This window comes from Macaca nemestrina, chromosome 1 (assembly GCF_043159975.1).
Source record: "Macaca nemestrina isolate mMacNem1 chromosome 1, mMacNem.hap1, whole genome shotgun sequence".
Classification (NCBI taxonomy): Eukaryota; Metazoa; Chordata; class Mammalia; order Primates; family Cercopithecidae; genus Macaca; species Macaca nemestrina.
The window spans coordinates 19003050-19019714 of NC_092125.1; the positions used below are offsets into that span (position 1 = coordinate 19003050).

At 48.3% G+C, this 16665-nt stretch overlaps 1 protein-coding gene across 2 annotated transcripts in view; it reads right to left on the reverse strand.

Moving 5' to 3' along the window:
- The window catches only part of LOC105499152 (polypeptide N-acetylgalactosaminyltransferase 2), a 224600-nt gene that overhangs the window by 83778 nt on the left and 124157 nt on the right, over positions 1-16665 (reverse strand). For both annotated transcript variants that reach the window (XM_011771621.3, XM_011771622.3), the window contains exon 3: positions 2507-2660. In XM_011771621.3, coding sequence (XP_011769923.1) covers positions 2507-2660 — 154 coding nt within the window. The remainder of the gene's footprint in view (positions 1-2506; positions 2661-16665) is intronic.

Here is a 16665-nt window from a genome sequence, read left to right on the forward strand (position 1 = left end):
GTCTACGCATGGCTCCCTGGGGGTCCTTGGACCCCAGCTTGTCACCCCTTATTTTAGATACAGTATTTAACAGTTAGTCAAGCTGACTTTAACCAGGACAGCATAAGGACTGAGTAGAGCTGGCTTTAGAAAAGAAATTAATGGATGACAGGAAACATTAATCAAAGACAATCTTTTGGAGTAGAGTTAGAAAAATGATGAGCTTCTTAACATTATATAAGATATGTATGTTTACATATACTCATATGTATCAGATATTAACACACACACACACACACACACACACACACACACACACACACACACACTTTTCCCTGGCCCTAAAAAAACTGTAAAGCTACATATTTCTTAAATATGAGCCAGAATAGGTGAACACAGCTGACTAGAACCCAAAGAAAACTGTTAAGAAAGGAAGCTCCTGGAAGTTAACTGGCACCTACACTCTCCATAAAGTTCCTTGAGAGTAGAAGAGAAAAACCCTGTTTTACTGTATGCAGTGTGTGTGAACATAGCTTCACTGGCCGTTTGTCTCTCTCCACCTCTGCCTCCTCATCAGTCTCTGAAACTCCTGCCCATGACATTAGACCCTTGCTGGCTCTCTGGAAGCCCCATGCTATCCTGGCAGGGCTTCTGCACTTCCTTCTTCCTGGGTGTCCCCACCCAACTCACCCCTCCTGGGACCTGTCCTGACCCTCCCACCCTCCTGAGTGCCTCAAAAGCATTCATGCAAAGTAGACTGTCCAACCCCCGGAGCTACACGACCTCACTTCCTGGTGCACCTGCCATCCCTAGCAGCTGGAATGGGGCCAGATTTTTCTGGCTGAAATTCTAGGATCCGAGCACAGAGCCTGACATATGGTAGATGTGTAATCCATATTCCATTCGCTGATGAATGAATGACTCTAAAAGTAACTTAGCAGGAAGATATACCAAGCACCCAGGAAAACAGCTGCCTTCAAAATGCAGCTCCTTATTTTTTAATAATCTGAAACAAGATGAATTCACTAAGAATTCCAATGTGAATGGCCTTCCAATCAACGTTCTTAACAGCAAACCTTACAGGTATGGGATGACAAGGAGGATTACGGATATCACTTTCCTGATAAGTGGTGACAAACACTGTTTTTAAAATGCCTAGCAACCTCCTGAGCCGAGCTTCATAGACCCCGAAGTACCCTCCACCCTCAAGATCTCTAAAGAATAAAGAAGGGTGGGAGTGGTGGCTCACGCCTGTAATCCCAGCACTTTGGGAGGCTGCTAGCACTTTGGGAGGCTGAGGTGGGTGAACCACTTGAGGTCAGGAGTTTGAGACCAGCCTGACCAACATGGTGAAACCCCGTCTTTGCTAAAAATACAAAAATTAGCCAGGTGTGGTGGCAGATGCCTGTAATTCCAGATACTTGGGAGGCTGAGCCACAAGAATTGCTTGAACCCGGGAGGCAGAGGCTGCAGTGAGCCAAGATTACACCACTGTATTCCAGCCTAGGCAAAAGAGAAAGACTCTGTCTCAAAAAAAAGTAAGAAAGAAAAGAGAAGGGGAGGGGAGGGAAGGAGAGGAGAGGGGAGGGCAAGGGAGGGGAGGGGAGGGGAGAGGAGGGGAGGGGAGGGGAGAGGAGGGGAGGGAAAGGAAGGGAAGGGAAGAGAAGAGGAGGAGGAGGAGGTCAGGAGATCAGTGGCTCATGCTTACAATTCCAGCACTTTCGGAGGCTAAGGTGGGAGGATCACTTAACGCTAGGAGTTCAAGACCAGCCTGAGCAACATGGCAAGACCTCACCTCTACCAGAAAATAAAAATAAAAAATTTTAAATAAATAAATATTATCAGGGTGTGGTGGTGAATGCCCATAGTCCTAGCTACCTAGGAGGCTGAGATGGGAGGACTGCTTGAGCCAAGAGTTTGAGGTTACAGTGAGCTATGATCGCGCCACTGCATTCCAGCCTGGGTGACACAGTGAGATCCTATCTCTAAAAATACAAAGAAAGATGTGGACAAGAGCCTTTCCTTCAGTATAGGATGTGGAGAGGTGGCATCTGTCCCTCCTGTGTTTCTGCTCAATTTAACATCTACTGTGCTGGGTAGTTCATTTCTCCTTTCTAATCTCTAGAGCATTTCCCAATAAGCAGGAATTTAGATTTTCTTCCTCCAAGGTTGGGAACAATGACAAATTTTGCATTTTTGTGAATGGATCAGAAAAATAACAAGTGATCAGTAAATATAAATAAAGCCAGTCACGCAACTCTCTTTCTGACTTCCATGCTCTGGCCAGAAACCCACAGCCTCTGCACACTGCCACAGGGCACCTAAAACTAGAACTGAATCTAGAACCATCCTTCCACTAACTGTGGGTGACGTTCCATTGCCATATACCTCAGGATTCTTCCTAGTTTTACAACACACATTCAATTTCCCAGAGTAATGGGGAAGTTCTGGCGTCACAGGTGAAAGTGACGTACTGGTTTCTGTGAAAGCAAATGAAGCTGCAGCGGGTGCCTGGTGGGGTACTTACTGGTCATGCCGGGTGTCAGGGATGGCTCTGTCCATTCGCAGCTTATCACTCTCCACTTGGTTGAACTTGTTGCGGGCGTAAGGGTCCTGCCCGGAGCGGACCATTGTCCCTCCAACATAACCTTCCTGGTTAAAGTCTGGCCACCGTACTTTCCCTAAAAAGAGCAGAGCAGAGGGTAGGGATGAGGGAAAATGTGATCAAGTGTTCATCACAGAGACTGCAGTAAGTGTTAAGAAATCACATCCGTGGCTTCTTCACATAGTGGCCATTTAAAAAAAACTAGCTGAAAACAGCACAAGCAAGCATCATCCTGTCTACAAGCCGGAGAACAGGAAATTGCAGGTTTGCCGTTTACAGCGTGAAAGTTAAAGGCTTGGCGTACGGGCATCTGTCCAGTGAACAAAGTAAAATCAAAGTACCCATAACTGCGGCATTATTCGTGTTCTCTATAAAAGGAGAGACTCTCAGCCTGTCCCACCTTTCCAGGGATTATAATGTTGACATTATCTCAGGTGGGGTGAAGAAGATCGTGTATAAACTACACATAAGGTATTCCATCATGTAACATCAGGTAACACAAAAATAAATGTTTATACAAAGAATAACCCCTAAGAACAGGATATCAAAACACCCTCTGGTGAGACCTTGTCAAGGGGTCCTTTTTGCAGCTGTTGGTATGCCTGACCCCACAGGGAGAAAGTGAAGGATGTGGCTCCCAGAGGTGTCCCCACATGCACAGCAGGGGCCTGGCCATTCCTAACAGCCACATCATACTTGTTCTCTTCCTGGAAGGAAGGAAGCCAAGGCAGCCTACCTGTCCCCTGGCACTGGCCTGAACCCTAGAATGTGAGGCCCAAGGTTCTCCAAGAACACACCACTGCACGGAGGAGCCCTAGCCTAGGGTAGAGGCAGTGGTGGTGACCAAGGAGCACTGAGGGGAGAGCACTGTGGGCGAGCGGGTCAGGATGAACCCAGGTGTAATAAAGGCAGAGCCAGAGAACTGCACGAAGGCAGGACGCTCAAACAGCAGAAGAAAGGTGGAAGGAGAGGCAGACTTGAGGCAAGGAGAACATATATGATTCTGGTCAACCTGGGTTTCCATCAAGCACCATTCACTTTGCTACCTATATGATCTTGGATATGTTATTCATTGCTTGAAATGAAGTTTCCTACAAAATAAGTAAACAGAATAACAAAAGGATCCTCATGAGGACTTAATGGCCTATGATGTTCCATTTCATAGACATGACAAACTAAAAAATCATAATAAACACCACCAACAACCCTGTTCACATGAAACTCATACATTTTCCAGTGGCTGGAACTGCCATGAAGAAACATAAGGCTGTTATGGGGGCCGGGAGCACAGGGTTCCTGTTCTTTATGGGGTGGTCTGGTAAGGCCTAACAGGATGATTTTGAGCAGATAACTGAACAAAGGCAGGGTGTGGGCATGCAGCTCTCCGGGAGAATAGGGCACTGCAGTGCAAAGGTCCTAGTGTGGGCATGAGCATGCCCATTCAGGAACCAGCCAGGAGGCCAGTGTGACTAAGGAGCATGCAAGAGCCTGGCCGTCAGAGCCAACATTGGAGAGGGGAAGGCAGGGCTGCTGGCAGCTACACAGAACAGGGAAGCAAGGGGGAGACAGCTCTTCTGCAGCATGTCAACCCTTGGGTCGTGCAGTTGACCCTGAAAACACGGTATGATAATAGCATGTGTACCTCCGTATCTACTTTCCCAACAGAAATCCCTCATTACACAATTGAAGGACCACTGTGTTCCTTTCTCTATTTCAGAGATGAGGAAACTGAGAATCAGTTACATGTAATTTGTTCAAGACAGAAGAGTAAATTTTCTATCTAAAAGCTCATCTGCTTCTTGTTGCAACTGTCCTGCGAGGTCAGAACCCCCATCTCATCACAGCTGGTTGCCGTGGAAATGATGCTCAGGGGGGTCACATAAGCCTGGCCTCTCAAACAGAAAATCAGTCCCAAAACCCACGAGCCTGGCTACAGCAATGATACCATGGCCCCAATAAACAGCTGCCTGCAGAGCCGGCCAAGGTGTCAGCATTTTCTTATGCCTCAAATAAAGTGTTTCCAAAACGTTTTACTGGAAACATGTGTTCCGTGCAAAGCCCATCCTAAAAATACTGCCTTCACCCTCATGTATTTTCAAGGATAAGAAGAAAAATAACACCCACCTGTGCTCAAGAACAAGCAGCCTCGACTCCTCGCCAGTGAGTTTATCCTTTCACGGACTAATACAAAAGAGGCTTTGAAGCCTTTGTTAAAATCGAAACCAGCAGCACCTACAGCAGAATTCCAATGAGCTGGTTCTAACAAACATGTTTAATGTCCTGAATACCCTGCACCACGGAACTTTGAACTATGGAATAAAGAACCATGACGGAGTCCCATGCACAGCCAGAGAAGAGACCGCCACCTGAGAGAGGTTTCAACCTACCATGTAACTCTTACAGCCTACTTGCTTCTCACCGGCATGCTGGGGACAGCAAGGTCTGAGGACTCTGGTTGGTGTGGACCTGTGTGCAAGGAGAGCAGTGGCCATGGGACAAGGCCTCTGCAGAGCTCCTGAAGCTTCCATCCCATTTCCACCCAAACATCTTTTTGTGCTCTCACATCCCCACCGCCCTTCTGGAATTAGACCATCACAGCAGAGGGTTTGCAAGACATTTAATGCCAATCAGTCACAGCGTGGCTCAGACCCTGGCCTGCGGTGCATGCCAGGTGACTCCACGTGAGGTGTCATGCTAGATCCTGCATGGAGAATCAGCACACACAGGCCCGCGACCCATGCTGTGGACTTCATGTTCTAGGAGATGGAAGGAGACAGACAAGAATCAAATGACTGTACTAGGCTGGGTGTGGTGGCTCATGCCTGTAATCTCAGCACTTTAGGAGGCCGAGGCGGGTAGATCACGAGGTCAGGCATTCAAGACCAGCCTGGCCAACGTGGTGAAACCCTGTCACTACTAAAAATACAAAAAATTAGCCGGACACGGTGGTGGGCACCTGTAATCCCAGTTACTCGGGAGGCTGAGGCAGGAGAATCGCTTGAACCTGAGAGACGGAGGTTGCAGTGAGCCCAGATCGTGCCACTGCACTCCAGCCTGGGCAACAGTGCAAGACTCCATTCTCAAAAAAAAAGAATCAAACGACCGTACTAATAAATGTATCAATAAAAACTGAGCTAAGTGTTCTGAGGGTGAGAAATGAAGCATCTAACGGAGGGATCTTATCTAGACTGAGAAACCAGGGGTGGTTTCCCTGCAGAAGGAATATTTGTGCTGAGATAGGAATCATGAGTAAAAATGAACTAGGAGAAGCCCTTAAAACCTCAGAAAAATAGTATCTTTCTTCAGTACCCAAAGACTACCATGAGCCTACTTAGTGGTACCCTGCCACACCCCCTTCCTTTGACACACGAGCATCTTCAACAGGACCCTGGTGTGGGCCCTGCCTTGCCTTGTGGCAAACTCCCCGAGACACACCACCGCCGTTTTACTAGAGACAGACTACCAAGAGTATTTCTTTCATAAAAGCTTAGCAGTACTGGAATACTACAGGGGCTTTCAAGTTTGCTTGACAATGACATACATTTAACACTGTGACCCAGGTGTCACAATGCAAACATACACACCCAACTGATACAAAAGTCTCACAATGCCAAACTCGCCCTCACTATATGTGATGAACAGATCTATTTTTGCTTTAGGTATCTCACGAAACTGGCTTCACCACCTAATAATGGGTCACAACCCATAATCTGAAAAACGTTAAGCTAAAGAACCATTACTAAAATTGGTTATTTCTGTACTATATAGAATTGCTAGGTTGAAGCCACCCCTGGAGGCAAAGGCAGGAAAATCCATGGAGAACAAGATTTGCAGAGGACACATGCGCCCCAGCCCAACCCCAAGCAGACAGGGACGTGGCGAGAGGTAGAGAATGGGGTATGAGTCAGAGGTTACAGAGAAACAGCCACAAAACCACCAACAAAACGTCTGAATATATTGCCTTCCTAAAAATATGACATGACATCCATACATCATCTTGTGCTTTTATCATCTCTTTAAAAATCTTCAAAAATAGTGCTGGAAATTAAAGAGCTTTAAAAAATAAAAATATATGAGGATCTCAGGAAAATGGACTTGGCTAAGCAGAAGCAGCTGATGGAAAATACTTCAAAGATATAACATTTTACACGAGGAGGCAGAAACTAGCTTCATCACCAAAGATGACAGGAAAATAAAACATACATTTAAATAACATGAGAAAGGTATTTAAATAACATGAGAAAAGAAAGACAGCATTACCCTAAGAAGGGCTGTGAAAACAGTTTGCTTATTAAATAAGGTTCTGAAAATATTTTTGATGAAATTTCTTTCCAGAAGATAGACTTCTCTTAGATGTGATCTTTGAAACCAAAGAAGGAATTGTTTGACCTCACCAGCCTTGAAACCCCTGATTTGGTAAAAATGAGAAGCTTACAGCTGATTATTCTGCAGACACAACAAGTCACCTGTCTGCAACCCCACGCCGACCTACCTGGGCTGGAATGAGGACTGTACTAGTCCCAGCCAAACCCTCAGGCGGTCCCACAGACTGCCCCGCTCCCCACATGCATGGCCATGTCCTCTGAGAAGCACTCGGCCCACAAGGGTCTCGCTGTCCTGGGCTGCTGTCCTGCACACACTACTCCTCGTATTATCCTGGGCTGCTGTCCTGCCCGCACCACTCCTCATATTCTCCTGGGCTGCTGTCCTGCCTGCACCACTCCTTGTATTCTCCTGGGCTGCTGGTCCTGCACACACCACTCCTTGTATTCTCCTGGGCTGCTGTCCGGCCCGCACTACTCCTTGTATTCTCCTGGGCTGCTGTCCTGCCCGCGCCACTCCTCGTATTCTCCTGGGCTGCTGGTCCTGCCCCTGCCACTCCTGGTATTCTCCTGGGCTGCTATCCTGCCCGCACCACTCCTCATATTGCTCCAGGCTCCCCTTCCCACCCAGGTGAAGACAGAGCTCCTCACCTCACAGACTCAGCCTCGCCCGCAGTACCCCAGCATTCCACATGCACAGTCCGCAAGCACCTGTCAACGGCTTTACTACTGAGGGTCGGGTCCTGGGTCGAAGGTACCAGAAGCTGACCGTGAAAAGGAATCCAATCCTGCGTGTGATTGGGAGGAACGCAGCTTCGTGTTAGTTCTTACACATCTCGTAGCTGCGCGCCGATCCAGCCGCATCTGAGACATGCTGTGGTTGTGCGCCGGACGCTTACTCCTACGCCTCTTTTGCTCATTTGCAGGCATTTTTTAAATGTGTTCCACCGCAAAGCCTGTCAGCCCTTCTGAGTCTGCCTACCCTATCAGTCAGATCCCTGGCTGGAGCACGGGGGAACAGCGGGTGCGGAGCTGGCCAACGGGGGTCCAGGCCAATGCTGTGTCACCGATTAGGATTCAAGGACTCGAGCAGAGGAGGAGCCAAACACACACACACGCGCAAACACACAGCACAAAATCCAAGCATGAGGGTGAGCCTGGCTCACTGACTCCCTCTGACACTCTGGTCTGTATAAAATGGAAATAATATTCCACTTCTGGGGTTGTTATAACTAAATGAGATGACCACAGCAAAAGTCCTATACTACTAACTCTGATATAAATTCACTGATATTTACAGGCAGAAAGGACGACAAACAGAATGCCCCGGCCGCTCTGATGTAACCCCCTATGCCCTCACCCAGAAAGCACTGCTGGGAACCACCCAGCCACCAGGCGCTCTGTGACACCCATGAGGGGTGTCCCACTCTGCAATTGACCCCGGGAGGTGAGCAGGAAGCATAGTGGGAATCTCTGCCTTCTTCTTGGGGTTCCTGTGGGCTCTGCCTAGGTGAGCAGGGGTGCGGACCTGCGGATGCACTGAATTCCTGCCCTGCCGTCACCCACGAGTACCTCCCGCCCTCCCCACAGTGCTGTGAGAAGACAGAAGATGGGGCCAGTGGATGATTTCACCTACGTTTACACTTGTATCCTTCCATTTCCATCTGCTGCTCCCAAGAAACACCTGGAAATAATAACTCAATGTCACTCTCTGCTTGTTTCAGGCATGGGGAGATGTGAGACAGGTCCCACGTCAGGTGGAGTGGGGAGGAAGAGAGGCTTGCTCTGAAGCCAGGGGTGTTAGCGCTGGAAAGAGGAATAGTCTGGACACAGCCCACTTTACAAAATGGAAATGTCAGGGGCCTACTCTAAGAGAAAATTAGTTTTACTATCAGTCATATCATGATCAGTTAGGTCCTTACGTTTTCCACTTAAGCTGTTTTTAACATTCCTTGGCGGTACTGGGTCTGAGAGACCCCAGGACTGTGCAGAGATGGGAGGCACCAGCCCTCTGCCCCTCATCTGTGCATGTCATGGGCACCTTCTTTTGCCATTTTCTCCTGCTCCCTGCATCACCCAGAGGGCTACTGAGGGCCACAAAGCCTCTGGAGGCTCCCACACAGATGCTGAACTTCTCCTGCTCAGCGGGGATGGTGTGAAGAGAAGCGGGACCTGTCTGCTGATGGCAGCTTGTGTGCTGGATGGGGCGAGAACGCAGGAGCCTGTGTCCTCGGGTGGAGCTGTATCTTCCCATCTCCTGGCGAGACCCAGACGCACCCTCTCTCAATCCTAGGGTTGGAAGAATACTAAAGGGATGTCTCGCACTTGCTGTCCTAAGGAATGTATGGGTGACCTCATAAGACTGACGTTTTATTTTGGGTCTTAATTTTGGAGAAAAACAATCCATCACCCTCTATTTCCCCAAGTTGAACAGAAGAGCCCAGTATAGTGAAAATGTCAAGCCCGAGTAAATGCACAGAAATTAACAAATGCCTCACTGGAAAGACCCACCATCCAATAGTGCGGAGGAGATGGGATAGCTCCATAACCAAAGTCAAGGTTCCAAGAAAGCCCCGGAGAAGGGGCACTGGGCCTGGGTCTCGAAGCGTGAGCAGGAGCCTGCCAGATGCAGGCGGGATGTAACGGAAGACACCTGGAGACAGGGAGACCCAGTAGGGAGGGACGGCAGGCGGGAGGTGAGGGGGCCCTGTGCCCAGTGGCTGCAAATCCTCTAGCCCAGGCTGAAGTACTCAAACCTTACTCTTCACATTCTAGAACGCACAGGATATTTGGAGCAAATGAGTGCTGATCCACTTTACACTCTAGGAATGTGCCTCTGGCTGTGGAACAAAGGATGCTCAGACGGGAGACGAAAGCGAGGAGGCTGAGTACCCCAGTGCAAGCATGTACAGCCCAGTGCACATCTGCCCCTGCTCATGAAGGCCCTGCCCCTATCTGAGGATGTGTCCCCAGCCAAATGGCATGTCACCTTCAAGCCAGCCCAGCCCCTGCAAGCCCCAAACCCACGTCCAGGTCTCTGCTCACCTCCGGCCTGTGTGGCCAGCAGTGCTCCCCAGCATTTCCTCCTCCTCCAGGAGCAGCCAGCGTGGAATCTGTGGCGGGGCAGGCACAGCACCTCTCAGGAAGGCTGTCCTGCTTCCACTAACCTGGCTAACACTGCATTACTGTTTTGTCAGTCCCGTCTGCAACCCCAGAAGGTTTACCTGGGAACACTTACTAAACCTGGTCTTCCCAGCCACGCCCGCACCACCGACGCTGTGCATACTTACAGATAAGGTGGGGCCACTGCGATGCTGTGTCTACCCCTCCTGCCGGCTGAGCTGCCTCTCAATGTGGCTACCTCCTCCAGGAGCCCTCCCTGGGGTCCCCAGCCGCTGCCTCTCTGCACCCTCTCTCTATTTTTTCTCCTCTCTCTGCTAGCCTCTTCCTGCGCCCTCACACAGAGCTCCATCCCAACCACAGCTTTTCTAAAACCCTCTTGCCGGGGGGCCTTGTAAGTGCTTCCACTCTTCTGTCTAATAACTCGAAATTCCACTGAGGCTACAGCTCAAGTTTAACCACATCTAATTGCCGCCGAACACAGGAACAAAACAGACACAATGGTGTTTGTTCCTGCTCTGCCGGCACCTCAATGACTCCCAAGTCACTCCCCAGAAATTTGAGCCACCTCTCGGGTTCTGGCTGTGCCCTCCCTGTCTTGACCTTGGTCTGGACTTGGAGACACATTCACTGAAAGCCATTTAAAATGAGTCCTGTCACTCTCCACCTGACTCAGGCTTCAATATCCTTCTAACCTTGTTTGCTGTACCCTTTTCAGCTTGGAGATCAAGTCTGGACAGAGAAGATGGAGGCCCAATGGGAACGGGCAGGCTCCACTTCCTCTCACTGCATAGCTGGGATGTTCTTCTAGCTCTCTCTCCTCCCCTTGTGTCCACAGGCCTATGCTTGTCATCTCCAACACTGACCCCTCCACATGCACTGGAATCGGCTGCCACAGCTCTCTCTGCTCCCCACGGTGGATGGGGGCCCAGCCCGGAAGCTGCTAGGCAGTGCATTTCAGTAATAAATGAACATCCTGCTAAGCCCTATAGGTGTTCCTGCAGCTTGTTCTGACACTGTTCCCAGAGGCCTGTGGCACTGTGGGGAGAGTGTCCCTCCCCTCCTGGCCACCTTGCAGCTGCATCTGATGTCTGATAGCAAATGGAGGCCAGTCCATTTGAAGGGCTGGGCTAACAGCAAGAGGAAGCGAGATTCCTTGCCCACTACCTTTGGAACGACGGCCCTAAGGCCTTCCCTTCTTATCCCTGTAGCCATGAAAAACAATGTACACAATCAGAGAGGGGATGGGCCCAGGTTAATTCTTCTGCCTCTGGGAGAGAAAGGCCAGGACCCGAAGAGACAGAGCAGACCTACGGTGGCCTGACAAGTCCTGGCTCTGGACTCGTGCAGGAGAAGGGGGTCCTAAGGCTGGTGTTGGAGGAGAACTTCCTGCCACTTCTGTCTGCTGGTCCATTCTGCAGGACACATCCCTGCCCACTTTCCTGACTCAGCCACTACCTGGCCACTGGTCCCTCGGTTACACAGACTTCAGGCCCAGCAATTTTTTCTTTTTTTCTTCTCCATCTTTGACTTAGTTGACATGCCTCCCCACTGATACTCTTCATCACACCTGCTATCGTTCACGGCACAAGGTTTTGTGCTTTGGTACTTCCTTGGGTACAGAGTTTCTTCTACCTCCCGTAACCCATCCACCAGGCTCTGAGTTACAGCTGCCTTTTCAGAATCTGTTTTTTCCTGGTTTCGTTTTGGGAACTTTTCTCCCTATCTTATCGAGGCTGGAGAGCAGCACGGCATGCCTCGAGCAGAGAGTGGCTGGCGACTGTAACTGCACGGTCCATGGTGCCTGGGAGTGGAGGCCGACCGAGCACAGGCACTGAGGCCCTGGGAAGGGTGCTCAGGGCCCCGCCAGCATCAGCTCTGTGGCTGACACTCTAGGACCTGGTTGTGGCCAGAGACACACAAGACAGGGGTCCTAAGTGTCACTCAGGACACCATTTCCATGGGACAGTTCATTCTGGGATCCTAATAACCAATCCTCAAGTGAACTTTTTGAAAAAGACACTTTTATCATCAGGGGACTACTTGCATTTGGATGACTTATTCAAATAAACGTTGGTTTAAAACAATGCTGCCATTCCAAACAATGCCACTTCTTTCTTAATATTTTTATTTTTACTAAACCTCATATTTGAAAAAAAAAAAAAGGATAGAAACCTATTAAACTGATCCTTCAAAGAATTAACATCACAAAGCACATGAAGACCCAAGCACACAGAGGCGCATGCAAACCCCAGCACAGACAGGCATGCGCACACCCCAGCACACAGAGGCTCACACACAGGCACATGCACAAATGCGGTCTTTAGAGGACTCTCAGTTGCGACTGTCCTTCAGCAGCAGATCATGACGTTCTGACATATGTTCCTGGGCAAAGAGTTGTCATCTACCACCCGCAGGTGTACAAGAGGAGGGGAGGTATCCTCCTGGGCGCAGGTCCCATCGTGCAGGAAACTGAGAGTCTCAGTGGATTCAGGCCGCAGGAGGCTTCAGGATTCTGTACAGGTATTCAGTGCTGTACTGCAACTCTTCATTCAAATCCTCCCCAGGAAAGACAACTTAAACAAATGTAAAGCTACCCCACATAAAACAGAGCAACCGCTGGGAAAGCAGCCAAGGAAGGAAAACAGAATGTATTTAATATCAAAGGACAAGGCTCTCAGATTTATTTTAACCTCTTGGTTGATCTCAAATTGAATGTAATTTTACTGTGCTTAAAAGGAAAAAAAAAATACTAATATTCTTCCTCCAGAAGGTCATAATGCTACACCATCAAAGAAAAGACGAGGGCTACGCCAGGATTACAAACAAATAGATCCATTTCAATTACAAAGGCCCATAAATTATGCTTTAGTATTTGTCACTGGATATCCGGTATAAGGAAATTTTCTTCACCTGTGAGAAACCATCTCTTGAAATAAGGAATCCCACAGATCCATGATTAAAGATAAAAAACCAGGAAATCCAAAGAAGTGATAAAAAGCTATTTAAAAGAAAACCTAAGAAAATATCAGATGTTATAGAGGAAACAGTTTTCATTTGTTTAAAATTATCTGTGCTATCAAAACAACTAAAACTATAGCACAAAACAGTATCAAATTGATGAAGTGCAGTAAATCTTCATGTACGAACCATCATATATCTCTTCTCCAAACCTGAAATGAAAATTCTTCATTTTCCCTTATATGTTGTAGTACCTAACCATAATAAATTTAGCCTATTGTACATCTTCTTCTTTTTTATTTTGAGACGGAGTCTCGCTCTGTCGCCCAGGCTGGAGTGCAGTGGCCGGATCTCAGCTCACTGCAAGCTCTGCCTCCCGGGTTTACACCATTCTCCTGCCTCAGCCTCCCGAGTAGCTGGGACTACGGGCGCCCGCCACCTCGCCCGGCTAGTTGTTTTTTTTTTTTTTTTTTTTGTATTTTTTAGTAGAGATGGGGTTTCACCATGTTAGCCAGGATGGTCTCGATCTCCTGACCTCGTGATCCGCCTGTCTCGGCCTCCCAAAATGCTGGGATTACAGGCTTGAGCCACCGCGCCCGGTCCAAACCTCTTTTTCATCTTAAATATCAGAAATAATATCAAAGTGAATCTATTGCCCAGCATCCCAGCCAACAGATGAAAAAGACAGAAGGAGAGAAACAGAGCATCTGTTAACCAGTGACTACTTGGTCTGCTACTTCATACAGGACCTTGTCCACACCATACCATAACCATGTCAAATATGATGGCTTCCGCTTTACAAGTTAGGAAACTAAGGCACAGAAGTTAAACTTATCCAACATATCACAGCTGTAAGATGATGGAACCACAACTCAAACTCCTAATTATGCCCAATCTGTGTTCCCTCCACTGCACCCAACAACTCACTTTTAAGTGGGGGAAACTGAAGTGAAACACCAAAAAGCAACCCCGCATGCCTGTGCAGTTCCCAGCTGCCCAACCCCCTTTCAGGTGGCAGTGCCAGTCCTGTCTCCACCCTGGAGCGACTGAGTCTCTGACTTTGAGAGCACGTGTTCCTGTCTCTGAAACCCTGGCACCACCTGTTGCTGGATTCAGAAAGAACTGTGGACATCGTCTCTCCAGGTGTGAAAATTTCTCCATTACAGTCCCCAGTGTCCAGCCACAGCTTAAGAGGTGCTGAGCACGGGGAGCCCCCCCATTTCAAAAGGCAGCTGTTTCACTGCACAGTGAGAACCGTTGGTGGGGGCTTCCTCAGATGAAAACAAACACTCTTTCCTGGACAGGCACAGTGGCTCATGCCTATGACCCCAGCACTCTGGAAGGCTGAGGACAGGGGATCACTTGGGCTCAGCGGTTCGAGATCAGCCTGGAGAACACAGCGAGATGCTGTCTCTGCAGAAAAATTTAAAAATTTGTCTGGCATGGTGGACTACTACCTGTAGTAGTAGCTATGTGGGAGGCTGAAGCAGGAGGGCTGCTTAAGCCCAGGAGTTCGAGGCTGCAGTGAGCTATGATTGCAGCACTGCACTCCAGCCTGGGTTGGTGAGACCCTGTCTCAAAACAGCAGAAACAAAAAACAGCTTCCCTCTAACTTCTGCTCAAATACAAAAAACAGAAGTCTCAAATAAAAAGAGAAAAAAAGTCACCGACCTCTTTTATATGGTAGCCTTTCAAATATTCGGGCATCACGCTCCCACTTCCCCTTGGAAGCCCTTCTGGAAAAACATCCACAGTTATTGCACGTGTTCCTCATCGGACACTGCTTCCGCTTCCTCAAAATCAAAGTCACTGCTAGCCGGACTAACCAGTTTATCATCTTCCCTGAACACTCTGTGCTCTGAAGAGAACAAAACACTCCGGCTATGGGGCGGCAGCCCAGAGAACACTGGATGTCATGTGACTGCTTCTGGACGTTGTATTTCGACTAATAAAGCTTAAGATAACTATTTTTAAACAGCTCCATTACATTTCTGGTTACTGATCTCAGCCCTTGGTCTCCACTTTCTTGCTTGCTGGAACGGGAGAAAGACAATGGAAGACTTCTTCTTCAATGTTGGCTAGAGTAAGAAAATAGGCCCCCCACGGAAGACAAAATGGCGACCAATATTAAAAAACGCATGCACTGCCATTGACCCTGCAATTTCACTTTTAGGAATTCATTTCAAGAAAATAATCATGGACATACAAAGATTTACCTCTCAGGATACTGGCTGGAACCCCTCTTTATGTCCCACAACAAAAAATAAGTTCAATGAGCCGACGGCCATGGAGATGTTGCCGCCATTAAAATGCTACAGGAGATGTTTATGGACATGAAAAGGAGTTCCCGATATATGGCCCAAGCGGAGAAGGCACACCACGGTGCTGTATTTGTAAAAATGTAGCTGAAAGCAGATGGTAGGGGACTGCCCGTAGGAAAAGGCCCCATTTCAGGAGAGAAGAGAGAGGAGGGTGGCCCCCTGATCAGGGAGCCAAAGCCCATGAGGGGCTCTGAAAGAGAGATGGGCATGTGTGGAGAAGCGTCTCAGCAAATCCCCCAAATCTACTGAAATGTTAGTCACCTTGTGGATGACCTGAATTTTCATAGAAATTCATGGAAAGACTGAACTTTGAATGTGGGATAAAACTCAGGACCTGTTGTCAGAGAGGCCAAATGCTTCAGGAGCATTTGGTCTCAGGAGCCAACTCTAAGAAATTGCGTGCAGGGCCTGAGGCTTCAAGTGCCTGGGTCTCGGCACATCCCATGCAGAGGAGACCCCTTCGTCTCAGCGATGGGGGCAGCACAAGACCTGGGTATGCGTCCAGGGCAAGTATGGAGGCACATGTGGTGGGAGAGGAATGGTGGTTATTTCTGGATGGTAGAATTATGAATATAATTTTCTTATTTTGGCTTATTTGAATTTCTAAAACCTACAATACACATATTGCTTGCTTTTTAAAAGATGCTTCCCTGAAGACACTGACAGCCACATATTTTCCTTATGACAACACTGTGTAGATCACTGGCCTCAGGCCTGGCTCATGGAGACCTATGTAGATTTCGCTCCCTACAAGTGTCACACGGTTCCACCCCAGACAACATGTATCACAGGGCACATGGTTCACAGAGACTAGGAAGGGAATTCTGACCTACAACATGGGTGAACCTGGAGGAATTACGCTAAGTGAACAAGCCAGACATAAAGGACAAGTACTGTAAGGCTGCGCTCATATGAGGGACCCAGAGGAACCAAATTCATAGAAACAGGAATACCAGGGCCTGCGGGAGGCAGGAGTGGGACATTGGTATTGCACAGGTACAGTTTCCATTTTGCAAGATGAAGACAGCTCTAAAGATGGATGGTGGTGATGACTGCACAACACTGTGAATGCGCTTAAAGAAAACGGACCTGTATGCTTAAAAACGCTTAAACTGGCAACTTTAGCGTTATGCATCTTTTTACAATTAAAAAAGATAAATGCACAATGCCAGAACCCATTAAGTCACCTAGAAAAACAAAGGGTCGGGGAACATTTCTCTCTGATGCTGCAGCAATGCTGAACAAATAACACAAGTGGTTCATCTCATCTTTCTTCCGGCAGGTGGGAAGTAGAAAAGCTAAAACATCTCTGTTAGGATCAGTGGCAATTCATACCCTGGATTTAAGTTCTCTTAAC